The following is a 16,559-nucleotide window of genomic DNA, read 5'->3' on the forward strand; positions in this document are numbered from 1 at the left end:
TGTTTCCGACTCTAGGGGACAGTGCTCATCTCCGTTTCAAAGCCGAAGAGCCAGCGTTTGTCCAAGGACGTCTCCGTGGTCATGTGGCCGGCATGACTAGACGCCAAAGGCGCACGGAACGCTGTTACCTTCCCACCGGAGTGGTCCCTATTTTTCTACTTGCATTTTTACGTGCTTTCGAACTGCTAGGTTGGCAGAAGCTGGGACGAGTAACAGGCGCTCACTCTGTTACGCGGCACTCGGGATTTGACCCGCCAAACTGCTGACCTTCTGATCGACAAGCTCAGCGTCCTAACCCACTGAGCCACCACGTCCTTTGAAACAGCCCATAGCGTAGGGCAATCTGTGCTGGGTTTTGCACAATAGAGTAAGTCTAAGGCAAGCCAACCAGCTGATGGCTCACTGCAATGTGTGAACTAACCATTTGGTGATCTGTGGACCTGGGTAATGTTTTCAGTGTTTGGATGGCTGCTGGGGAAACATTTATCTCCAAATCGCAGTTCTGCTCTGCCACTGATGACTTCAGAATTAATATTTTCCTTCATATTTTCTCTTACTGATCTGTCAGGTGTAGCACTGGGATTGAAGGGTGCATCTCGATATTCAGCATAGGTAGTCCTCAAATTAGGACTTTGATTGAGCCCCAAATTTCTGTCGCTCAACAAGATAGTTGTTAAATGAATATTGCCCCATTTTACGCCCTTGTTGTTCAGTTAGTGCCTCAGTTGTTAAGTCAATCTGGCTTCTCCATTGACTTTGCTTGTCAGAAGGCTGCAAATGATGATCACATGACCCCGGGACACTGCAACGGTCATAAATATGAACCAAGGGTCTGAATTTTGATCATGTGACCATGGGGATGCTGCAGTGATCATAAGTGTAGAAAAAAAATAGTCACAAGTCACTTTTTTCAGTACTGTTGTAACTTAGAACGATCACTAAACAAATGGTTGTAAGTCGTAAGGGCTACCTATATACAAAACTCTACTCCTTGTAATTTCTGGGCTGTATTTTAACTCCGACAAGCCGTTCTTTCAAACTGTCGCCTCCATCTCTGTAGCTGAAATTGCTCTCTGCGCTTGTAGAACTGCAGACAAGATTCTTGCCGTTTGCCTGCCTTGTAGGCTAAAACATATCTCTGAATACCCCTTTAGTTGGTGAACCTATGCAATTATATAATCTTTCTCCAGGATGTGTAATTTATGGAACAATAATTAATTGAAATAGCATACGGTGTTTGAAGGGATGTCCTAGTTGTACCAGTTGCTCCCTCCATGTTAGCTGCCAAATTGAGTTATATCCCTAGAGACAGTGACCTAATACAGCAGCCTCCCAACCTTTTGGACACCAAGGACCGGTTCCATGGAGAGAGAGTTTTCCCACGAACCGGAGAGGGTGTGGTGTTGCATGCTGCCTGCATCCCACGGATGGGGCTTCGCTTGTTTGAACGGCCCGGTTTCTGGTATGCTGCAGCCGGGTGCCAGTCCATTGCCTGGGAGTTGGGGACCCCTGTCCTAATGCACATGCACCAAGCACACGTAGCACATTTGCAGCTGAACTGAGTTGAAGGGAGCTTGCATCAACTTCCAGCGCGGGTATCCAAATAAAAGTCCAGGATTATTTTTATTTCTGAAAAGCTTACTGTTTATTGAATACATGGCCTGGTAAAGGCAAGGTACAACTAACTCTAAAATCCCAAGGCAGCAGACTGTAGCAGGTAACAATGACTTTCCCAGCCAAACCTCCTGGATGTCCACGTAACTCATTCAAACATGTTCTCTTTGCTGTGGGACCCGTCTGCTATCTTCTTCCCACCTGCTAGAATGTCCTTGAAAGGTTTCCATGCTGCCAACTCTCAGCAAGCTTCCGTAGAAGTGGACAGGTTTCGTTTCTCAAATTAACCCATTCGAAAGTAACACTTCTCCCCCCCCACTTACTCTAATGGCAAGATGAAAACAGAGAGGCACGTAGCTGCCAATTTTTCACTCTTGACAGCTTGTCCATCCCTGCTACCCAGTTCATCTTGCAGTTATTTATTATCATTTAGCGCAGGTGTCCCCAACCCTCCGGTCCATGGACCAGTACCAGGCCACGGCATGCCAGCAAATGGGCTGCACAAACAAGCAAAGCCCCATCGGCTAGATGCAGGCCGCACACAAAACCACACACCCTCTGGTCCGTGGAAAAACCTCCGTCCATGGAACCGGTCCCTGGTGTCCAAAAGATTGGGGACCTCTGATTTAGTGTATGATGAGAACATGACAGAAGAGAAGTAAACATATATACACAGTGCATGTAATTATAAGTAATACTTCTATGGGGGTATAGCAATCCATACCATACCATGGGGGGCTGGAAGTCCACTTTAGCTCTTCAGATGATCACCTCTGGCCTTGCTTCATGCAGGTCTTCTAGGCAACCAGAGAACACATCTTTTGGTGTGATACACATTTACTAACCATCTTGTGGTTGCTGTCTTTCCCTTCTGCAGGCCTCAGTGTTTGGTCCTGTCAGGTCCTCCCAGCTTCCGACCAGCCCTGGTGGATTTTGTTGGAGCCTTCACCAAAAACGTCAGCCTCATGATATGCGGAAATGTGGCTGAGGTTAGTGTCCCTTGTAGGGTTCAGTTCTTTGGGGGTCTAAGGACAATTCGTTGAGGCCATCTTGTTGGGGCCAACTTGCTGCAGGACAACTCGCCACATGACAAATTCCACATGGGAGAAGTCAAACACAATAAATGTTATATTGCCACTGTTTCTTCTGCATTATTTTCATGTTTGTCCACTTGCACAAAAAACGGAAATAATATCAAAAAAATAGTAGTGGATAACATTTATCACAGGGGTCTTCAAACCTGGCCCTTTTATGACTTGTGGACTTCAACTCCCAGAATTGCTCAGCCAGGCACGCTGGCTAAGAAAATTCTGGGAGTTGAAGTCTACAAGTCATAAAAGGGCCAAGTTTGAAGACCCCTGGTTTATCACGTTGAATTATGCAGTGTGGAGTTGTCCTGCGGCTGAGTTGGCCTTGACAAGTTGGCTGCAGTGAGTTGTCCCATTCCACTCTGTGGGGCAGGAGTAAAGAGATGGGGAGGGCTGCTGCCCCTTTTAAGTCCAAACCTTTTGGTTTCGTCCCATCAGCTACAGGATTCATCCTGCTTTGAGGATTATGATGAGCAACTCCAATGGCTCAGCAAGCGGAAAATCCATGCGTTCTACAACTATATCACCATTGGAGACTTACGTTCAGGAGCTAGAACCTTTATGCAGGTATCACATTTGCAAAGTCTTGGGAATGAAGGCCTTGTGTAATGCCTTTGAATTTATTGCCGGAGAAAGGAGCAAAAATTAGGGACCCTGACAGAAAGATGGGTTGAAGCTGAAAAAATGATATGCAGTTTTGGTCCCAGTATTGTCCCAAATGAAGACAACAGCTACAGGAGAGAATATTTGTACAGGGTTGAACTGTGGGGTCCTTGGTACTCTCTGAACCTGGAGGTTTTCTTGCAGATGTTTCATGACCCAACTAGGTGATGCACTGATGATGTTACCTAGTTGGGTAATGAAACGTCTGCAAGAAAACCACCAAACTCAGAGAACACCAAGGACCCCGAAGAGGATAGCACTGATTCTAAGCTACTTTGTAGTTTTGGATGTTCTGTCTCAGCTGTTTTTGTTGATCCTCACCTCAAAGCTTTAAGACTGCTTGGAAATCTTGCTCGGTTACCTGGAGATCCCATTCTGTTATCCAAGCTAATGGGACAAAGTCTTCTATGTGTTTTTTTGGAAAGGCGTTGTAGCTTAGTAGTAGAGAACCAACATGAAAAAGTGGGTGTACACTTTATAATTTCTATAACATGCCCGATTCCAAACACATTATGTTGATAAAAACAATAATATAATAATAAAAAGCAATCAATGACCGTGATTATGACAGTGCAACCGTCATAAATATGAACCAGTTGCCAAGCACCTGAATTTTGATCGCATGACTATGGGGATGTTGCAATGGTCATAAGTGTGAAAATTGGTCGAGTCACTTTTTCAGTGTGTTGTAACTGCGAATGGTCTCTCTAAACAAATAGTTTAAGTTGAGAACTACCTATAGTTCTCTAAATCAGAGGTCCCCAATCTGTGGACCACAGCCCACTACAGGGCCATAGCCTGCTGGCCACTGGGCTGCAGAACAGGCTGGCCAGTGTGCACATGTGTGAGTGCACACTCACCCCCACTTGCGCCAACACCACTATGCAAATGGGGTGCTGAGTGGCAAAGCCAGGGCACCGCACAACAAAAACAGGGTGGTGCTAGCAAGTGTCATGCGGGCACTAACACCCCCCCCATTTGCATCGCGCGTGTTCGCAGGCCCGTTTGTGTGTCCGTGCGCACGTGTATAAAATGCCTTCCCCCCGGTCCGCCAGTCAAGAAAGGTTGGAGACCTCTGCTCTAAATAATCTTTATTTATTATATTTATATAGCCTCATCACTGAATGTTTTGACATTAAGAACAAGTTTAAAGTAAATTTGTTGCTCAAGTTCTAAGTCCATCTGGATGGATGGATGGATGGATGGATGGATGGATGGATGGATGGGTAGATGGATGGATAGATGGATGGATGGACTGATAGGCAGACAGACTTGGTTGTCAAGATATTTTTGAAATAGTGATCTCTAATTAGCAAGACACATATACCCCTGGACTGCAATTCTGACACTACCTATCTCCTGGCTGAGTAAGTTGGATGAACCTAACCATTATGATTTCCAGATATTAGTTTATGGTGAATGTATGTAAAGTACGCCAACATGATTGTTCAACAGACTGGATTAAAATAAATCACATGTTTAGGACAATATGTAATGTGCTAACAAAATGTGCATAGTATATCCCTTTGATAAGAAACTAAACACACTTTCTTCTTGCAGGTGTCAGGTCTAGGACGCCTAAAACCTAACACGGTTGTTCTTGGTTATAAGAATGATTGGCAGATTGATTCTCCTCAAAACCTGGAAAATTATGTGGGCATAATACAGTAAGGATATCATGTTCTCAAGAAGAATAAATGAAAAAGGGCTGATGTTAGGAATGGAGCAAACAGGGGATGGACATAGGTGCTGAGAGTTTACAAAAGGATGGGTTTGGATCTCCCCTAAGATAGAGACTTTGTAGAAGACCCTTTGCCCTTTAAACTTTATATATTCTTTTAGTTGGTAAAACTGCCAGAGTTTAAATCAGTTCCAGAGGAAAATCACTGAAAGCCATAAATATATTGTGTTGTTTTTTTTTTTGAGTTTGGTAAGCTTGAGTATCACTTAATGCCAGGAAAACTTTGGAGTTCGGAGAGAATTGGATGAAGGATATTCCGTAGCTGTTTGTAAAGCCAGTTTGATCTAGGGGTTAAGGCACCAGGCTAGAAAGTGGGAGATTGTGAGTTCAAGTCCTGCCTTAGCCATGAAAAGCTAGCTGGGTGACTTTCGGCCAGTCCCTCTCTCTTAGCAAAACCCACCTCACGGGGTTGATGTTGTGTGGGGAAAATTGTAGGAAGAAAAAAGTATGTTGGATAGATTCACAGCCTTGAGTTATTTGTAAGGCGGGATACAAATAAATATTTGGGCAAACTCCAGGAGACAAAGGAGACTTTCGTGTTGTGGTCCATGAGGAGCCAGGCACAACAATTAGATGATAGAGATAGAGAGATAGAGAGATGATAGATAGATAGATAGATAGATAGATAGATAGATAGATAGATAGATAGATAGATAGATAGATAGATAGACAGACAGACAGACAGACAGACAGACAGACAGACAGACAGATATAAACTCTCTTATCTTGCTCTGTTGTTTTTTCTTTAAGGGAACATTCTACTAAAGGGATGATAGGGACAATGCATGAAAATTGGTTGATCATTATTCGAATTTTCTCTTCCACCCCCATCCCCTTGCAGTGACTCCTTTGATCTTGGCACTGGGGTCTGCCTGCTTCGGATGAAGGACGGGCTGGACATGTCACGGATGATCAAGGCCCAAGGTGAGTGAATCCAAGAAATGCATTTGGAAGCTACAATCTGTCTTGCTTTAATTCTGGAAAAGAGAACAGGTTTCCTTAAAAAAAATAACTATAGGTAATCCTTGAATTATGAGCACAACTGAGCCCAAAATTTCTGTTGCTAAGCAAGACATTTCTCAAGTGAGCCTTGCCCCATTTTACGACCTTTATTGCTACAGATGTTAAGTGGATCGCCGCAGCTGTTAACTTAGTAACATGATTGTGAAGCGAATCTGGCTTCCCCAGTGGCTTTGCTTATCAGAAGTTCGCCAAAGGGGATCATGTGACCTTGGGACACTGCAACCGTCATAAATATGAGTCAGTTGCCAAGCATTTTAATTTTGATCATGTGACCACCAGGATGCTGCAACGTTTGTTAAGGGTGAAAAAACGGTCAGAAGTCACTTTTTTTTCAGTGACATTGTAACTTTGAATGGTCACTTAAATGAACTGGCATAAGTCAAGGACTGCCTGTACACATTTTGAACCAGCATTTAATGTTGTGTTTTGTATTTCAATTTCTCTTTGCTACCTGTATTACTGAATTAGGTACAAGGCAGGGGATATATAGATATACTATATATTTATCTGATAAATAAATAAATGCAGCCTTGATTAATGGGCTTTTTCTCTGTTTCCTGGGACAGTGAACCTGGGTTTTGAAGATCCAGAAGCTGCCTTGGGGAAGGAAAAACAGAAACGTAAGTTTGTCTCAAATAAGTAAATAAAGGGTCCTGTCAGGATCTGCCTATTTTCAGACTTCTCCAAATTCACATCAAAAGAGTTTCAAAAGGACTGGAAGCTTGAAAGTGCTATGGGATTTTTTTTATTTCCCTAGTATTTTCCCACAAGGGACGTGGTGGCTCAGTGGGTTAGGATGCTGAGCTTGTCGATCGGAAGGTCTGCAGTTTGGCGGGTCGAATCCCGAGTAGCGTGTAGCAGAGTGAGCGCCTGTTACTCGTCCCAGCTTCTGCCAACCTAGCAGTTCGAAAGCACGTAAAAAATGCAAGTAGAAAAATAGGGACCACTGCGGTGGGAAGGTAACAGCGTTCCGTGCGCCTTTGGTGTCTAGTCATGCCGGCCACATGACCACGGAGACGTCCTCGGACAAGCACTGGCTCTTCGGCTTTGAAACGGAGATGAGCACCGGCCCCTAGAGTCGGAAACGACTAGCACGCATGTGCGGGGGAACCTTTACCTTTACCTTATTTTCCCACAAGTGCAGGGTCTGCTTTTTTTTGGGGGGGGGGGGAAATCAACCAAGCATTGATGCTTTGGTTGCAACAAGAAGTGACTAACCAGCTTATTGCCCAGGTTTAATGTTGTGGGCTAAGTGTGACCCAGCTGACCTTCATGCCTAAGACAGGACTAGAACTCACTAGTCTCCTGGTTTCTAGCATGGTGTTTTAATGCTAAGCCCAGTTAGAACTTAATGCTGGGTAAACTTTGGTGTTTGGAGATAATTGGATGAAGGCTATTCCGTAGCTGTTCATAAAGCCAGTTTGGTCTTGTGGTTAAGGCACCAGGCTAGAAAGTGTGAGATTGTGAGTTATGTGGAACATCTCTTTATGTTTATGTTTCATTGTAGGTGGTGCGTTTAAAGTTGGCGCCGATGCCAGTATGGAGACAGTGTTCCAGAGCAAGCAGAAGAAGAAAAATATTGACATCTATTGGTTGTTTGATGATGGTGGTAGGTGAATTTGCCTGGAAATAATAATTCTTGTTTTGATAGTTATTGTTTTTGGCAAAAAAAAACCCCAACCCCCTAATAGCCTGGACATACAGTTGGGACCATGACATTTTGATGGTCTCAAATTGTGACTTTTCTTTTTAATGCAAAACTAAAAGGACACATTTATAGCACGTGAGCGTGTCTATGAATAGGGCAAAGCTCAGACACAGATGGGAAAGCCATAAAGACAGGGTTTTTTTCCATGGTTCTTTACGGCTCATTCATTGTCCTTTTATTGTATGTATATTATTAACACTGATACATGTCTAACACATGCAATTTTTAACTGTATATTATTTCATAGATAGTAGTTAATGTGCCATTGAGGTGATGCAAAGTCAACTATGTCAGATCTTCTCCCGATGAATGAATGAATATATAGATGTGTCTATCTGTGTTTGTACAGGTAGTCCTTGTACAAACAGCTCATTTAGTGACCGTTCAAAGTTACAACAGCACACTTACAACCATTGCAGAGTCTCCATAGTCATGTGATCAAAATTTGGATGCTTTGGCAATTGACTCATACTTATGACAGCTGCAATGTCCTGGGATCACATGATCTTCTTTTGTGACCTTCTGACAAGCAAAGTCAATGGGGAAGCCAGATTCACTTAACAACCATGTTACTAACTTAACAACTGCAATGACTCACTTAACAACTGTGGCAAGATGTGGCAAAACATACTTAACAAAGGTTTCACTTAGCAACACAAATGTTGGACCCTATTGTAGTCGTAAGTCGAGGACTACTTGTATCTCTGTGAGTGTAGACTTGCACACATACAAATACTTTGTAATTCCATATAAATGTGTTTGTATCCTCTCACATATATTTAGAGAGGGAGAGAGATTATAGATATAGATGATAGATAGATAGATAGATAGATAGATAGATAGATAGATAGATAGATAGATAGAGTGATAGAGTCTGTGTATCTTTGTATATATATGTATGTGTTTATAAAGGCATACCTACATAAATACATACATAAATTGCATGTAATATGCTTATTATATATTATATTGAATATACAATATATACACATATGTACGGTGAACCATATGTCTGTTTCACCAAGCTTTACACGTTCTTCAGCAATTGTGAGAGAGCACACTTGGGACGTAATATTCTTTTCTTTTCATCTCCTCATTGATTCTCATGGGCAAGTTCTCCATCCGTGCAAAATGGTTATTTCCAAATATAATGGGATGTGTGAATGGCCTTGTGGGTAAGGTAAAGCAGGGAACAATTAGACAACAGATGGAGGTGCTCCCAAGGAATTAATAGTTAGAGGAAGAAACTTAGAAGCACCCCACCCTAATGAACCATGCGGTTAAAAGTGAGGGTGGGAAGTGTGTACCTTCAGACTTGCAAGATTCTATTAACACAGCCTTACAACAAAGTAGAATTAGTTCATCTATTTGTATTTCCTGTCTGGGCACAATGGCTCAACGGTTATGACATTAAGCTTGTCAGCTGGAAAGCTGACAGCTCAGGTTCAAGACCCGGGTTCTATGCAATATGGTGAGTTCCTGTTCCTTGCACACTTAGCATTTGAAAGCATGCAAATGCAAGTAGATTAATAGGTACCACTTCAGTGGGAAGGTAACAGCGTTCTGTGTGCCTTTGGTGTACTGCCATGCTGGCCACATGACCATGGAAATTGTCTTCGGACCACCTGGCTCCCTCGGCCAAGAAAGGGAGATGAGCACTGTGCCCTAGAGTTGGACATGATTGACAGGGAAACATTTACAGTACCTTTACCTTTGTCCATGAAGGCTGACACCAGATGAAAATGGGGCCTGTTTGCCCTATTGAACTGAGACTTGAGCTGGTTAGGAAATGCTGGGAGAGATGTGTTCCCAGCAGAGCTAGCACTCTGCTTGTAAGACAGGATGTCACTTCTGGCAGTGTGGTTGTGCCATCATGTTGTGCAGCTGGTCTCTGGACTTTTTCTCCCCCTGCCTCCTTGCTCTGCAGGCCTGACCCTCCTCATCCCCTATCTTCTGACCCGCCGGAAACGCTGGAGCCAGTGCAAAGTCCGAGTCTTCATCAGTGGGCAGATCTCTAACGCCGAGGAGCACAGAGAAGAGTAAGGGAGAAAGGGCAGGGATGGTGGGGAGATTAAAATCCAAAGCTAAACAGTTCCAGGAAGGGGCTGGCGATGTTTCCTTGGCAGCTAACCAGAGTTTGCTCAGGGAGATTGTAAATGGGAGACACGCTGTCCCGAAAGATATCACTCACACTTTGTCTTTAGATTGTTCCCAAAGTCTGCGGTGAAGTGTTGACTTTGCTTTGAAAGGCCTCTCGTGTTCTCCTTGTTTATGGCATCTTCGGTCACGAATGTGCCAGGAAGAGGAGCCTGCATTTTATTTTATTGGTTTGATTTGATTTCTATAGCCTCCCATCTCAGCAAACAACTCTGAGCAGGTCACAGTTTAGAAGTCTGCATGACAATTAAAATCTTAAAACCATTCTAAAACAATAAAAACCATTAAAACCCTAGAGCATTAAAATGTCTCATCTGAGCAGATACGCAAAGCATTTGGCCTGTTAACAATATAATCAGGGAGATTATGGATTTTTCTCATCTAACTTTCTGTTCAATAGGATCCAGTTTCTGTTGGAAAAATTCCGCCTGGGCTTCAGCGAGGTTGTGGTGCTGCCTGAAAAAATGTGGAAACCGGAGGAAACCAGGTAACCATATAAGGAACGGTTGCTGGAATTGGGTATGTGTAGTTTAATGAAGAGAAGGGCGAGGGGGGACATGATAGCAGTGTTCCAATATCTCAGGGGCCGCCACAAAGAAGAGGGAGTCAAGCTATTCTCCAAAGCACCCGAAGGCAGGATAAGAAGCAACGGATGGAAACTAATCAAGGAGAGAAGCAACCTAGAACTAAGGAGAAATTTCCTGACAGTTAGAACAATTAACCAGTGGAACAACCAGCCTCCAGAAGCAGTGAATGCTCCAACACGAAGTTTTTAAGAAGAGACTGGACAGCCATTTGTCCAAAATGGTATAGGGTTTTCTGCCTGAGCAGGGGGTTGGACTAGATGACCTCCAAGGTCCCTTCCAACTTCATCATCATCATCATCATCATCATTAATTATTATTATTATTATTATTATTATTATTATTATTATTATTATTATTATTATTATTCCTGCGATCTGTCCAGTTATTTCCTAACCCAGCTCCTTTGTCTCAAACAAATACAGCTAGCCCTCATTTTACGACCACGACTGAGACCAGACATTCTGTTGCTAAGCGAGACAGTTGAGTTTTGCCCCATTTTAGGACAGTTGCCATAGTTGTCAAGTGTATCACTGCAGTTGTTAAGTAAGTAAGTGAATGTGGCTTCCCTATTGACTTTCCTGGTCAGAAGGTAGCAAAAGGGGATCACATGACCCATCATAAATATGAACCAGTTGACAAGCATCTCGAGTTTTGATCACGTGACCACGGGAATGCTGCAACAGTCATGTGAAAATGGTCATAAGTCACTTTTTCAGTGCTATTGTAACTCTGGATGGCCACTAAATGAACGGTTGTAAGTCGAGGACTACCTGTAAAAGAAAAAGAAAATATGAGAAAAAGCTAAAAGTGTAAAAAAAACCATTTTAAAAAAATAAAAGAAAAATAGTGAAGAAAGAAACATGCAAAGCCATAACTTCTGATCTTCTTTACAGCAGCTTTAAGTACATTTACAAATTTATCCATGGCTCTTCTTTCTATAATTAATACTGTCGAATCATCCAAACCATAAATCACTCATTTTTTTTCCTGTTTCATGCTAAAGTCTATAAATGGTTTCCAGTCAGCAATAAATGTAGAAATTGTCTTTTCTCTGATCAAATACGTCTATTTGGCTACCTCAGCAAGTCACATCATCTTCACCAACCATTTCTACCATCGTGGATAATGCTGAATCCTTCAGGGTTTTTTTGTGAATAAACATAGAAGTCATTTCCAATTCAGTGGGAAGAATCATTTCACCCTCTTCAACATTAACAAGATGCTCCTCAAGTACTGAGTCAAGTTCTACATTTAAAGAAGGATGGAGAGAAACCTCTGAGGAGAGATAGAAATGGCTGTTTAGCCTTGAAAAGAGAAGAGGGAGAGGGAGTGAAGGCAATCTTCAAACACAGTGGTCCCCTCATATTCAACTGCTTTGAAACTTATCAAATTTGGTACCCAACGCATCTTGACATGAAATTTTTGATCCAGTATTCATCACACTCCCAACACACAAGTTAGAACTTGTGACTCCCTACAAGCTAAGCATACATGCCTTCCATGTTTTTTGACCTCTTCAAAATTCTTTTCTGTCAAAAAGGGCGCAATTGGGCATGGGTTTGAAGCCAATTACAGTTGATTCTTGATTTACAACCATTCGCTTAGTGACCATTCAAAGTTACAGTGGCACTGAGAGAAGTATCTTATGACTGTTTTTCACTTACGACCTTTGCAGCATCCCCAGGGTCATGTGATCCAAATTTGGACCCTTGGCAACTGGCATGCATTTAGGATGGTTGCAGCGTCCTGGATCATGTGATCAATTTTTGCGACCTTCTGACAAGCAAAACCAATGGGAAAGCAATGTTCACTTCACAACCATGTTAAATAACAACTGCATGATTCATTTAACAACCAGGGGAAGAAAAGTCGTAGAATAGGGCAAACCCCACTGAACAGCAAGGTTTTTGTTTAGCAGTGGAAATTTTGGGTTCAGTTGTGATCCTAAGTCAAGGACTGCCTGTATCATTTCTTGAGGGATGTGTGACGCTTATCGTTGGCTGTCCGAAACCCTCATTCCTTAAACAGTGAGGTTTCTGTCCTTCAGATTTTCTGTTATTCTCTTCCTCCCTTTTCATACAACATCTTTTCTTCTTTCCTTCCCCATGGCAGTTACAAAGAATTTGAGGACCTTATAGCTCCATTTCGGCTCAACGAAGGCCAAAAGGATGCCGAAACCATAGAAGGAATGAAGAAGGAGATGCCGTGGAAAGTCACCGGTGAAGACCTCAGAATCTATAAGAAAAAGGTGAGAATGTTTGAGTTTGTATTTCTTGAGGTCAAAGAGACAAGTGAAGAGAATGTTTGAATGAAGACACCACACCACCTATCTCTTTGTCTACAACACAGCACTTGCAACAATTCCAAGAAATTTCCACCTCCATTGGCATTCTTGACACAGGTGACCTTGAGGGCACAGATAAAACCCCAAGTAGCCCCAAGAACTCTCAGGGAGAGCACTAATGACCAGATGACTGCGAAGAAATATGATCCTTCCAACTTCCCCTCCCATCCTGTCAGAACTAATCCTTCCATTGCCCCCACTATCCTGCCAAAACCGATGAGAAACAAAATGTCTTCTTCTTCTTCCTCAGGGGAAAATAAAATAAAACAGTCCAGTTGCCTTTTTGAAAGAGTTGCCTTTGAGGTCACTTCTCAGCATAATCCTGAGCATTAACAAGTCTAGTGACAGAAGTAAAAGTTCCTTCAAGTGAGCATCAGCTGCTGGTGATTTCCTAGATGTTTTCCCCCCAGGATGATTAGTTCCTCTTCCCCTTAATCTCTTCCCTGTGATCTCCTTGTGGCCTCCCCTCCATATGTTACATCTCGCTTTGTTTCCCAGATCCGCCAAGGCCAGCTAGACATTTCCATTCGAGCTGAGCTTTGAGAGTTAAAGGGAAGGGAACCCACTAAAACCTTCTTTTTCTCTCCTCTCCAATGTCTAGTCTGAGCAGCACATGCGTCTTCACGAGGTTCTACAAGATCACTCCCGCAATGCAGCCCTCATTGTCATGTGAGTCGCATCTTCTTTCTTTCTCAGAGTGGTCAGCCTCCCTAATGGTTGTAGCATTCTTACTTAGGGCAACAATGCAACCCTTTCCTTTTGGAATTAAGTTTGTGGTGGTGGATGGTTCACCAGGCTGCAGTTATTAAAGCGTTCCCTTGTTGATCCCTATTAATTTGAAAAGTGTGCACAAAGGAACACTGTCTGATTTGAATGCCAGTGTGGATTTAGTGGTTAAGGTACTGGACAAGGAGGAAAGAGATTTATGTTCTATCCTCAGGCCCAGAAGCATCCTGGGGGGCTTTGGGGCCAGTTCCTAACTTTCATCCTACCTTACAAGGTTGTGGTGGGGGAACAAGTTGAGGAAGGAATACATAAGCTCCTGAAGTAAAAAGGCAGGAGATGTTTGCACACGTTGGGCTACAAGATCACCTGCATTCCAGTTTTACACAACAGAGTAATGGATAGAAAAGTCAAGACTCAGAAAAGGCAGCTTTCTGAGGATACACTTTTAATCTCCGTGGCCACCATCCATAAGCTTGGGAACAGGAAATCTCCGGAGCTCATTGTGTGTCATTAACAGTTCCAAAGTACAGGTGTTTGGGGTCTTAAGTGTCCTATTCTTTTTTGTTTTGCTAGACAATTAAAGCTCTTTAGGCACAAAAATAAATTACATGCCTCGCTATGAAAACAGACCTGATTCTGGGAATTTTTTTGGGACATAAATTCTATTTTTTATCCCACCTTTATTATTTCTACAAAAATAACTCAAGGCAGCAAAGATATGCCTTCCTCCTCCTATTTCCCCCATAACAACAACACTGTGAGGTGATTTGGGCTGAGAGGGAGGGTCTCTGGCCCAAGATCAGACAGCTGACTTCCATGGCTAAGGTGGGAGTAGAACTCGCTGCCTCCGGGTTTCTAGTCTGGTACCTTAACCACTAGACCAAATTCATTTCAAATTTAATTATTTAGAAAACTGTATACCTATTGTGCAATTGCCCCTCGACATATACCCCCACCTGCTAGAAAATAAACAATTTCCCCCCTCATCCTGTCCAAAAAAATTGACAGCAGGTTTGGGGAAAATAAGCAAAATGTTTTATTTTTAATTATTTATATCTCATCTTTATTATTTTTATAAATAACTCAAAGCAGCAAATATATTCCACACACCATACCTCTCTCCTCCTATTTTCCCCACAGCAATCCTCTGAGGTAAATTGGGCTGAGACAGAGTGACTGGCCCCAGGTCACTTTTTCTCAGCCCAATTTACCTCAGAGGATTGTTGCTATGGGGAAAATAGGAGGAAGGTGTGGTGTGTTGAATATATTTGCTGCCTTAAGTTATTTATAAAAATAGGATAAAAAAGGCAGGAGTAGAACTCATAGTCTCCAGCTTTCTAGCTTGGTACTTTAACCACTAGACCAGACTGGCTCTTTTTCACTATAGAAAAACAAAATCAACCAAGCTAATTTTATTTTTTTTAAAATAGGCTGTACCAAACACAGCTCAATCCCCCAGTGCTGCTTCTATCAATAGCAAACAGCATAGGTTGTAAAACCGGTTGTTAAACAGCGAACAGTCCAAAATGAAACTATAATTAATAACCAGCCCACACAAAAGAGTTTATTAAGGAATATTTGAGGCTAAGATGAGGCAATCAAATAATTACTTGGCATTCAGTAGTTAACAATGCAAATAGTCTGCACTCAGCCCAAAAGTTCTCACCAAATGAAAAAGGCAATTGATTTAAAGGTTAATACCGAGATTTTTCAGCAATTAAGTATTTCCATGTATTGAGTTGTTGTGCAAAGATCCAACAATGAGCCATGCAAATGAGGAGTCTTAGAAGATGCTGTGTCCAACCTTAGTAAATGGAAGGGCCATTCATCTGTCCTTCTAAGTTATCATTTTCGTTGTGAGATTGTTGCTTGCTTGCTTGCCAGCAGCATTTTTAGAACTCATGGTCTTGTATCAGAGCTTGTTCAAACATTGATCTAGTGTAGGAGATCAAGTTAATCAGGTAATGGCAGAAATTGTCTGCCCTGTCTTCTTCGGGAAGGTCACTTCTATCGTACACAATGCCCATCCTTGTCGTAGGGTACGCACAGATTTTGTAATGTGGGGTCTCTCAGTTCCTTACGAGCAGATCCCTAATTCCTTCTCTGCCTTTCCTCAATTCTCTAGAAGCCTTCCGGTGGTACGAAAAGGAGCCTGCCCCAGCTCCCTCTACATGGCCTGGCTTGAGATGGTCTCCAAAAACTTATATCCACCAGTGGTCTTCATCCGGGGCAACCAAGAGGATGTACTCACACTCTACTGCCAATAGGGGGCAGCAGGATCACCAAGAAGCCTTGCGCAAACAGGCTATAAGGGGCTGCTGTTATGCCAGCCCAGCCACAAGGGGGGGCACTAGACTCCAAAGTCTGACAGTCACCCCCACGGAAAGCAGAAGGACATTGCCATTGAGCAGGTCAGCATCGCCGAGAAGCCTGGACCACCCATGCACAACAAAGGGATTTTGCTGAGTTTTTTTTTTTTTAATCTCTGCTTGTTGCTGCGTTTGAATGCAAAGGACTGATTCTGGATGTGCTTGTGTCTCCATGCTCTGTAAATAGTGATACTTTTTGAATATTGTTATTTAATAACCCTGGGTGTGTCTCCTACTTTGTTCTTCTTAGCCAGGGCTGTCGTACTTCCTCCTCCGCTAACGGGGGTTCCTTTTCCAGCAAAGTTCAACAAGTTGCAAACTCTGGGGTGCAACTCTCGCGTGACAAATACAAGGCAGAGTTAAAAGGGTGGGCAGCTATGGTCCCTTTACAACCTATGGACTTGGAGTCCCAGTCGGCCATGTTGGCTCAGGAATTCTGGGAGTTGAAGTCCACAGGTGATAAAGAGCCATAGTTGACCACTCCTACTTTAAGAGCAGCATATACCGTAGCTCATTTGCAGATTCCTAGACAGGTCCGA

General features: G+C 42.8%; 1 protein-coding gene across 1 annotated transcript in view; it reads left to right on the forward strand.

The window, feature by feature from the left end:
* LOC310649312 (solute carrier family 12 member 3-like) overlaps positions 1-16,036 on the forward strand; it is a gene marked incomplete at its 5' end in the record, with an annotated part of 44,444 nt that extends 28,408 nt beyond the window's left edge. Inside the window, 11 exons of the mRNA XM_083377656.1 lie at positions 2,492-2,603; positions 3,147-3,269; positions 4,926-5,032; positions 5,948-6,030; positions 6,696-6,749; positions 7,637-7,738; positions 9,765-9,876; positions 10,395-10,481; positions 12,694-12,829; positions 13,527-13,594; positions 15,777-16,036. Coding sequence (XP_083233782.1) covers positions 2,492-2,603; positions 3,147-3,269; positions 4,926-5,032; positions 5,948-6,030; positions 6,696-6,749; positions 7,637-7,738; positions 9,765-9,876; positions 10,395-10,481; positions 12,694-12,829; positions 13,527-13,594; positions 15,777-15,918 — 1,126 coding nt within the window. The 3' untranslated portion in view covers positions 15,919-16,036. The remainder of the gene's footprint in view (positions 1-2,491; positions 2,604-3,146; positions 3,270-4,925; positions 5,033-5,947; positions 6,031-6,695; positions 6,750-7,636; positions 7,739-9,764; positions 9,877-10,394; positions 10,482-12,693; positions 12,830-13,526; positions 13,595-15,776) is intronic.
* Between the last annotated feature and the right edge of the window lie 523 nt (positions 16,037-16,559).

Source organism: Vipera ursinii (genome assembly GCF_947247035.1).
Source record: "Vipera ursinii genome assembly, chromosome: Z".
NCBI lineage: Eukaryota > Metazoa > Chordata > Lepidosauria > Squamata > Viperidae > Vipera > Vipera ursinii.